At 43.2% G+C, this 10,000-nt stretch overlaps 1 protein-coding gene across 1 annotated transcript in view; it reads right to left on the minus strand.

Annotated features, from left to right (window-relative positions):
• Positions 1–4,567: 4,567 nt before the first annotated feature.
• Positions 4,568–10,000, minus strand: part of LOC113830372 (uncharacterized) — a gene marked incomplete at its 5' end in the record, with an annotated part of 47,843 nt that continues 42,410 nt past the window's right edge. Inside the window, 2 exon segments of the mRNA XM_070115616.1 lie at positions 4,568–4,708; positions 6,211–9,812. Coding sequence (XP_069971717.1) covers positions 4,656–4,708; positions 6,211–9,812 — 3,655 coding nt within the window.

Consider the following 10,000-nt stretch of genomic DNA (forward strand, 5'->3'; position numbering starts at 1 on the left):
ATAAGATGATAATGATGATGACAATGACATCAATAGAAACAACAATATTGATGGTAATGATCAAGATGATAATGGTGATAATAATAGGGACGATGATGAAGATAATGATGGTAATGTGTTGATGAAAATGGTGATAGTGATAATGATAATAATAGTGAACACGAACGTAAACACTATAATAATATTGATTATGGTAATAATGCTTATGATAATAAGAATGATGGTAATGATGCTGATAATATCTATGATAATGATAACATGATAATAATAATAATGATAGATAGTACTAATATTAATACTACTAATAAAATATTGATGCTATTAATCCTTACAAAGATAACAATGAACCGTGTCAAAGTAATGATAGTAAAGATGAACACGATGATTATGATAACGAGAACAACAACAAAAATAATCATGTTCATAATGATTGTATTCATAATAATTATGGCAGTGCTAATAATGTTAACAGTTGTAATAGCTGCAACAATAATGATATCAAAAACAATAATAAAAAAGAACGACAATGCTAATGGCAAGAATGATTATGAATAAGAAGACCAATAATAATAATCATACCAACAAAAATAAATACAATGTTGATGATACCGAAAATAATTATAATGCTGATAGGAATAGAAGTAACAGTTAACGCAAAGATTGAAAAAATATGATTATTCCCGTGAATATAAAAACAACAAAAGCTACAACAGTATAATTTGAAAACGGTAATGTCTGTGATAATCACTATACTTATTATAATAATTATCATTACCGTCAAAGTGAAAATACTAAAAACCACAAAACAACATCATATCATCATAATTATCCTAGTTCTATTGCGAATGATAATGATAGCAGTGGCATTCAATATTATCAGCGACAATTATAATGCTGTTAGCAGTACAGTCATCGATCGCAAATAATATTTACTAATTATCTCGATAAAGAAACCAAAGATAAGAATGAAAACAAAAAGTGTCTCGATAAAGAAAACAGAGATAAAAATGAAAACAAAAGTGTCTCGATAAAGAAACCAGAGATAAAAATGAAAACGAAAGTGTCTCGATAAAGAAACCAGAGATAAAAATGAAAACGAAAGTGTCTCGATAAAGAAACCAGAGATAAAAATGAAAACGAAAGTGTCTCGATAAAGAAACCAGAGATAAAAATGAAAACAAAAGTGTCTCGATAAAGAAACCAGAGATAAAAATGAAAACGAAAGTGTCTCGATAAAGAAACCAGAGATAAAAATGAAAACGAAAGTGTCTCGATAAAGAAACCAGAGATAAAAATGAAAACGAAAGTGTCTCGATAAAGAAACCAGAGATAAAAATGAAAACGAAAGTGTCTCGATAAAGAAACCAGAGATAAAAATGAAAACGAAAGTGTCTCGATAAAGAAACCAGAGATAAAAATGAAAACAAAAGTGTCTCGATAAAGAAACCAGAGATAAAAATGAAAACAAAAGTGTCTCGATAAAGAAACCAGAGATAAAAATGAAAACGAAAGTGTCTCGATAAAGAAACCAGAGATAAAAATGAAAACGAAAGTGTCTCGATAAAGAAACCAGAGATAAAAATGAAAACGAAAGTGTCTCGATAAAGAAACCAGAGATAAAAATGAAAACGAAAGTGTCTCGATAAAGAAACCAGAGATAAAAATGAAAACGAAAGTGTCTCGATAAAGAAACCAGAGATAAAAATGAAAACGAAAGTGTCTCGATAAAGAAACCAGAGATAAAAATGAAAACGAAAGTATCTCGATAAAGAAGACGGAGATAAGAATGGAATCAAAGTGTCTGGATAAAGAAACCAGAGATGAGAATGAAAACAAAGTGTCTCGACTTAGAAACCAGTGATAAAAAAGAAACCAGTGATGAGAATAATGGCGTCTCATTGAAGACAGCGATAAGAATGCATACAAATTTCTCGATTTAGAAACCAGTGATAAGAATTAAAGAAACCGGAGATAATAATAAAAGCGTGACAAAGTGTCTAGATTTAGGAACCAGAGAAGAAGAAAAAGAAACCAGAGTTAAGAATAAAGGCGTCTCATAGATAGCAGCGATAAGAAGGAAAATTTCTCAATTTAGAAACCAGTGAGGAGAATTAAAGAAACCAGTGATAAGAATAATGCTTTATTCATGAAAAATTCATGTACAATAATTTATTGGCGCGAACCAATTTACGAAAGAAACATCATAATTTATATAAGGATTGGCGAACAACGAACTCAACATAAAAAAGAACACGTGTTATATATAGTTTCATTTTGGTTTTCAATTGTTTCAAAAAACTTAAAAGAAAAGCTCCAGTGACCCTAAAGCAACATATAATAAATGATAAGAAAAGATATCAACAACATAATTACTAGTCATTCATATAGTAGGAGGCAATACCATTCATAAAATGCGCTATGTCAATACAGATCCTTTATATACACATTCAAAGACGATTTATCCACTGCATCTGGATTTTTTTTATTTCATAGAACTAAAGATGGAAATCATAGCGGATGAAGAAATAATTGTCAATAGATTGTGTGCAGGATGTTCAATAGATTATTAAACGTAAAAAAAAAAAAAAATAAAAAAAATAAAAAAAAAATAAAAATAAATAAATATAAGCTAGCTGTTTTTAGGGAGAGAGAGAGCGAACACAAAATCATTTCATATATGAAAAGTCTAGCATCAGTAGATGGGAAACTGAAAAATAAATATTAGCGAAAATAAGAATAAATATTAGCTAAAATAATTATCGTAGAGCGGGGAAAATGGGAAAAAAATAAATAATTTGTAATTTTTTTCTGTACGTGGATAAGAAATAACTGGTAACTGGTGGCATTCATCATGATCAATTTTATGATAAGAGTGAAAAAATAAAAGAAAAAAGCGAAAATTAAGGAATATCCAGAATCACCGATATTTTTTTCTAGCCTAGATGTTAGTTTCAATGTTTTCTAGAGTACTTTTCTACGATTAAATTCATTTTTAAGTATAAGTACCATCCTGCTGCAATAAAGGGTATTTGTCATCCTAGTGTCCATATGCACTATATATATATTCTTTATTATTCATCATAATAAATATTATCTTATGCTATTCTGCCGTATCCATCGCTTTTGTTTCGTACGTTTCCATCACATTGTCTTTTTTCTTCGTTCGTCACAGACCATTCAAGCTCAATCGAAGCCTTTCGGGCGACATTCAGTTTTCCCTTTTCACTGGAAGGATAAGCCTTCCCCGCGCGCCGTTTCCTTACTCGAAGCCCATGAACTTCTTGGCGATCTCCAGCACAGCGCCGCTGTTGATGGGTCGGCCCTTGCGGAACTGGAAGACGGGCTTGCTGACCACGGTGCTCGCTAAGGTGGCCTTGCCCTTGGTCGTCCTCAGCTCAGCGAAGGAGAACGACTGCATCCCCTTGAACTGTCCCAGCAACTGGTCGACGAGCGAGCGCGGTCCGACTTTCGCTTGTTCGACCGCTTCCGGGAGTGGTTTGCCGATGGTCGAAGGATACTGGATGGCCATGCCGGAGGACCTCCTTCGGGCCAGCTCCAGCACCGGTGGGACGCGAGTCGAGGAGGTGACTGTCGTGGGCCTCCGCGGGACGGGTTGTGAGGGCGGTTTCTCACGACGCTGTTTGATGGAAATGGGAGAGTCTTTGGGCTGGGGACACTCGTCTCTACTCTGCTTCGTCTGCCTCTGGTCATCCGAACAGACCGAGTTAGCCGTTCGTGATGATGGAACCTGACCTACCATCCGCCGCAATGCCTCCTCTGCTTCTATGTAAAGCACTTCTCTTTTCTTTTGCTCTTGACTTGGTTGTACAGTTGGTGCATCTTTGTTATTAACAGTTTTAGATTTTTTACAACTTGATCTCGGTTGAGTCGTCCGCCGCCTTTCTGACTTTCTTAAACTGGGAGGTGAGCTCTCGGTCTCCTTCTCAGCCACTGGGGCAAGGCGTGACGGAGCTTCTACCGTCGGCGATTCCAGACTCTGAAATTCGTTGGAACTCCTGGAATGGCTAAAGCCCGAGGACGAAAGGAACTCCTTCTCCAGGCCATACAGCTCTATGCTGCTTTTCGTCTTGGCAAACTCTTGGCTGGTGGATTCCCGCCTCTCAGATAGGTTTGCCCCCATGCGTCGGAGAGCGGTGACCGTATGGACAGCTGTGTGCCACCGTCTTCGACTCACATACTGCTGCAGGTTCCTCTTGTTGAGCTTGGCCTTCGGCTGTCCCCCGAGGTTGCAGATCCAGCTATGTTTGCGGCACTGCTCGGGTGTCATGCGACAGCTGGTGTGAAATCAGGGGAGTAGAGAGGTTAGCTTTACTTTGGCTGTGTGCTGACTAACCACTACGTGACTAGTGTGGCTGTTTACTGTGGTGGTGGTAGTGGTGATGTAACTAGTGTTCATGTAATTGTGACGCTCAACTTTACCGCTTGACAAGTCAGTGTCCCACGGCGACCAGTGGCCGTAGGTGGCGCAAATGACGAAGCTTCCACACTATGAATATTTCCTCTCATATCACAAGCCGTACAACCTCTCGAGACACAACGTCCGTCTTTAGTGAGGTTTATGAGGCACTGGTGAGGGTGCCATGGTGACCGCCAGGAGCAGCAACCTTAAAACGGGCAGCAGCAGGGTTGGAGAACTAGTAGGTGAAGGTCGGGGAACGCTGTGGACCAACAGGAGGAGGGCGACGAGCTGTGATCAGGGAGAAAGGGGGGAAAGGGAGACAGAAATAAGGTCATGCATGAATACATGCTTGTGGATGCATGATGAAGAAATCTGGATATGCTATGGACATACATAGGATTTTTAAAGGTACACTTTAAAACAAGAAAATATCAGCATTCTTTAACCCATATGCATACCAAAGACTTCGACAGCATAGTAAAGAGGGAAGTACCTCCAAGTGGCGAAAGTGGCATGTGCAAGAACTAACCAATAGAGAGAAAAATACATGAGGGAAGAGGCATCAACAAAAGCATCTACCTTACAGAAGAGGAAAAATATAAAGTGGAGAAAAATAAGAGACAAAGTTGAGGGAACTTTAGTATAGAAGTTCTTCAGGGCAACGTTATATACTTATGTAACAACTTACTGAGACTTACTATGTGAAAAAAATACCTTTACCTACAAGTATATTTCATTGAATATACCTGAAAACATCTAGAAAAAACGTTCCTAGCTTGGAGCGATACCGCAGAAAAAATGAAGATAAAAAATGAGAAACTAATATCTATAAGAGTCCAGCTCTATCAAAACCAAGTTATATATAAATAAAAGCATCTAACACGGTACATTTAGACTACCAAGCGGCAGTACAAATGCTAGAACATTACACCGCAACAGTTAAGTTTAACCGGACCATGCCGAGGGAGAAAAATATTTATAATTCTTTTACCTTACAAATTACAACCACTTACAGTTACTGCCTACAGAATACTGCATTGCACAACAAAGTCTACTGTTACTAGTTTATAAGCTACTAGACTCAATTTTCTATAAGACTTTACCCGGTACTTATAAAAGCCGTTCACTACAGATGGTAGCCTCGAGAATTAAGAAGTTGGCAGGAGAAATAGCAAATGAACTACACAAGCTCCTAGGCTATCCATAACTACTTGAACAAGCAAGATAACTAACGAATAGTCGATAAATGAGAAGAGCTACAGGAGGCAGTCTCGCGAAATAGCAGGAGTGAGAGGAATACCGAATTCTCCTTTGTTTCAACCTGAGCATCTGTACTTCGAGTACTTTTTTCATTCTTACTGATTGGATTCACCGGTGTCTTTACTGCTGAATTTTCGAATCATATCACAAAATTAATTTGCTTAAAGTTAACATGAAAACACTTGGGATATACGCATTCTGCTCACCCACAGGGTGATTGCAGAGCCCTTTAACGTCACCTCATGTGCAGACTTCATCTTACACTAGCGCGTCATAGAACTGACGTCACATAATGCATTCATTATGCTGCTTGTTTCGAGTGACATTCTTTTCCATTCTCGTCTGGCCTGTCTAATAATTGCCATACCCTATACTGTCACGTCTGGCATAGCCCATGCTAAAACGCTTGTTGTTGTTATTAACCGAATCTACATTTTGAATTAACCCCGGCGGTAGTCCTGTAGTCTTGGTAGTCTTACCTAAAAGTCTACCCCTGAGAAACTCTACGTGAGTGTTATTACTTGACTTACTGGGGGTGTAAGACGAGTTTAGGGATGAGGTGAGGGCATTCTTGTTCACATCACAGGACAATCGGTTTTCCAACCCATTCTCCTGAGCGGTTGTGGTGAATACCATGCTACTGCGCGTGCGAGTGATTGGCCGCTGGGGAGGCCTGGTTGATGGCTGTTTCTTTTCGAACTGTGATATTCGATCCTGGGCCGAGAAAAGGAGGCAGCTGCCCAACTTCCGCTTCTGGTTGGGAGAAGGAGGAAACTTGCTCTTTCTTTTCAGGCTGTCCGTGTTCCCTTCCTCTACAGACAAGAGAGATGACCTCTTTTCCGTTGTATAATTCTTCAGGTTGTCTGTGGATCCCTGCTTGGCGAGCTTTGCCTGTCTTGGCAGAGTGGCGCTCTTCCAGTCGTCCTTCTTAGCTTGGCTTCTGATGTTCAGGTTTTCCTCTTTTGAGCTCCTCTGCATCTTTTCTGGAGGTTTTGGAGGTAGTTCACCCGTTAACCTTGGGGAAGTAAGGGAGTCTTTCCTCTCTTGAATTTCCATTGAGTCTTGTTTATGGAACTTCGAATATGAACGTGGTGATGGGGATCTCGTTGAACTTCCTACAGACATGTGGTCATCAGAGCCTCCATTTCCAGGATCAGTGCTATCCTTTGCCTTGCTGGAAGGAACCTCAAAGGACGGTGATTTTGAGAGTGTGCTTCGCGAGGGCGACCGCTTGAGCTCTCCCCAGGGCGTCTGGATGCAAGCATTCTCTAAAGACCCTGAGCTCTTTAGACTTACGGAAGAAGGCTCTCGTGACAGCGGGCACAAGAAGGGTGTTCTAGGCTGTGCAGGAGATTTGTCTCTGTGTTTATCACTTGGAACAGGCGATCTGGTTGAGAGTCTTGGCGACTTCTCTCTTGGGGATCTCTCCCCTGGTTTGGGCGAGGGTTCTTTTCCCTCCCACTGAGACACGCGGTCAGAGGTGGAGAAGGGAGCCTGGCGCTGATTCTGAACATTGCCAATATCAAGGATCCAGGCCACAAGCTTGTTGCTTGGAACGTACGTTGGGTCGTTAGAATTCCCCTCTGAGTCGAGAGTCTTACTTTCTGAGGCGTTGCTTTTGTCTGTCTGGAGGATGGTTACTTCTGGAACCTGACGTAGAGTCCCACTTGGACTTTTCATCAAGGTTGCGATGGGGACATCCAAAGAATCCTTGTAGTCCTGACACTCTTCATCATCTTGACCTTGTGGACAGACAATCAGGTCAGGCCACATTTGTGGTTGGTCTGGTGTTAACTCCGGACTGTCCAACCCACTTGCTTGAACAAGGCGATCCAGCTGACCACTGCTGATGTTGACATCCCGAGAAGGTCTTCGGTGTGATAGTGGTGTTCCGGGACGCGACTCCCTGGAAGGCGGTCGTTCTTCTGTGGAAATTTTGCGATGTGGAAGAGGACTGTCTGGCGTCAAGTCCCGGGATCCCCTTCTCGGTCTGGAGTATCTGTCCTCTCCTTCCACTGTGATGTATGGCATCGGCACATCGCGTGACGGTTTCTGCCTCACAGGTGTTCCCGGACGCTCCTCCTGATCGGTATTCTTTGCCTGGAGGGGGACGTCCCTCGAAGGCTGCTTCTTGAGTTTTGTGGGCGTTGAGCTCCTGGACTGACCAGCTTCCAGATCGAAGTCATATTTGGGGGACGTAGCGCCGTCCAGTCCCGGTGACTTGGGCGTCGATCCACGAGAACTTCGATCCGACAGGGAGTCCCCAGTGTCCAGACGGGAGAGGGACTTCTTCCTCTGTCTGGCCGTGCTTCCTCCCAGCTCCTCATTCTGAAGTGCGATGATTTCCGGCCGTCTGAGAGGCTCTCTCGGCTTCGCTTTCCCTGCGTCTTCGGTCTTCTTGGCATCTTTCTCCGACCTACTAACCCTTCTCTTGTAGTCCTCGTAGGCTTGTTTGTTATCGTCCAGCTGTTCGTCTGTCGCTTTCGTGCTCGAGTAGACTGACACAGGCGATTTCGATCCACGAGAACGTTTTTCGTCGGCAACGTTCGTGGCCTCTTTCGCTTTCAGGTAGTTTGTGACGGAGGTCTTCCTGGTCTCCGTTGTCTCCTTCTTTTCTTTGTTCTTTCTCCAGTCGTAATCTTTGGAAGCCTCTCTCTCCAGCTCCTCTTGCCTCGCCTTGATTCTCTCCTCAAGGGCTTTCTTCTCCTCCTGCTTTTTCTTGATCGCCTCGTTAACCATCTTCTGGTACTCCTGGTAGGCCTTCTTCGGGTCGTCCAGGAACACGGTGCTGCTACATTTCTGCAATCCGCCTGTTGGTTTCTCGTTGTCCTTTGATTTCACGGCAGTTTCGTGCGTCTCCTCCGTTTTCTTATTTTTCTCGTTTTCTTTCTTCGTAATTTCTGGGGTTTTGGACCTTTCCTTTTCGAGTTTTTCGTTCTTTTCCGGTTTGGAAACGGATAGCTTATCGTTATCATCCTTCTTGTGTTTATCTGATGGTAGGGTATCGCTGGCTTTCTTATTAATCTTTTCGTTATCCACTCCTGCTTTGTCCTGATCTTTATCTTTTCTTCCGTCGTTGTCCTCCTTCAGCTGCGAGAGTTTCACTTCCAACTGACTCGCCAGTCGTCTTGGCGATGGCTGCCTCTGCTCGAATGTGTAGTGTGAGAACTCGTCCTTGTTGCTAAGGTCGAGGTCGTCGTCGTCGTCCTCGTCGTCCGAGAGCTCTCCTGGAGGGGGCGAAGGGGGGGCGACGATGACGGACGAGAAGGAGGCTCTCGAACTCCACCCTTCCTCCCGGGCGATCCGCTGGAGCTCCGGAGGCAGCTGGGTCAAGGGCGTCCCGATGAGGTAGGGCGAGTTCGGGTGCGAGTTCCACCTCTCGACGAACTCCTTCAAGTTCTTTTTCGTCCGTTCCAGCTCCTCCTCCTCCTTCCTCTTTGCCTGCTTCTTGGCTTCTTCTTCCTTCTTCTTCTTCTTTCTCTCCTGCTCCTCCTCCTCTCTTTTTATTCTGTCCTCTTCTTCTCTTTCCCTTCTCTTTTTCTCTGCTTCCTCCTTCTCCCGCCTTTTTCTTTCTTCTTCTTTTTCCTTTTTCTTTCTCTCTTCTTCTTCTTTTTCTTTCCTCTTTCTCTCTTCTTCTTCTTTTTTCTTCCTCGCTTGAGCTTGTCTCTCTTCCTCTTCTTTCTTTCTCGCCTGGGCTCTTCTTTCTTCCTCCTCCTTCCTCTTTCTCTCCGCATGCCTTTCCATTTCCTCTTTTCTCACTCTCTCTTGCTCTTCTTGTTGCTTCTTGGCGGCCGTCTGTCTCTCCAGCTCCTCTTGCTCCTTCCTCTTAGCCTCCTCTCTTCTCCTCCTCTCCTCCTCCTCCCTCTCCTTCTCCTTCTTCGCCTGGATCAGCAGCTCCTCCTCCTCCTCCTGCTTCTTCCTACGACACTTCTCGTTCTCTTGGTCCTCCTTGACCAGCTTCTCCTCGATGCTCACCACCTCCGTCAAGTCCTCGTCCTCCGAATCTGTCTCCGTCTCCGTCTCCTCCTCGGACTCCTCCTCCGACGCGTACTGGATGCTCCTCTTAAGGGTGGTGTTGGGCGGAGTCTTCAGCCAAGGGTGACGCTGGCACTGTGCTGGTGTCAGCCGCAAGCTGTAAGGCGGAAGGGTGTCACTAAGAGGAGATGTGAGAAGGAAAGGGCGCTCAGGGTGTGAGGATAGAGGGAAAGGGCGCTCAGGGGGAGAGGGGTTAGGGTTGAGGGAAAGGGTGACACAAAGAGAAGAGATAAGAGGGAAAGGGTGCTCATGGTGTGAAGATAAGAGTGAGGGAAATGCATTAAG

Source organism: Penaeus vannamei, chromosome 37 (genome assembly GCF_042767895.1).
Source record: "Penaeus vannamei isolate JL-2024 chromosome 37, ASM4276789v1, whole genome shotgun sequence".
NCBI lineage: Eukaryota > Metazoa > Arthropoda > Malacostraca > Decapoda > Penaeidae > Penaeus > Penaeus vannamei.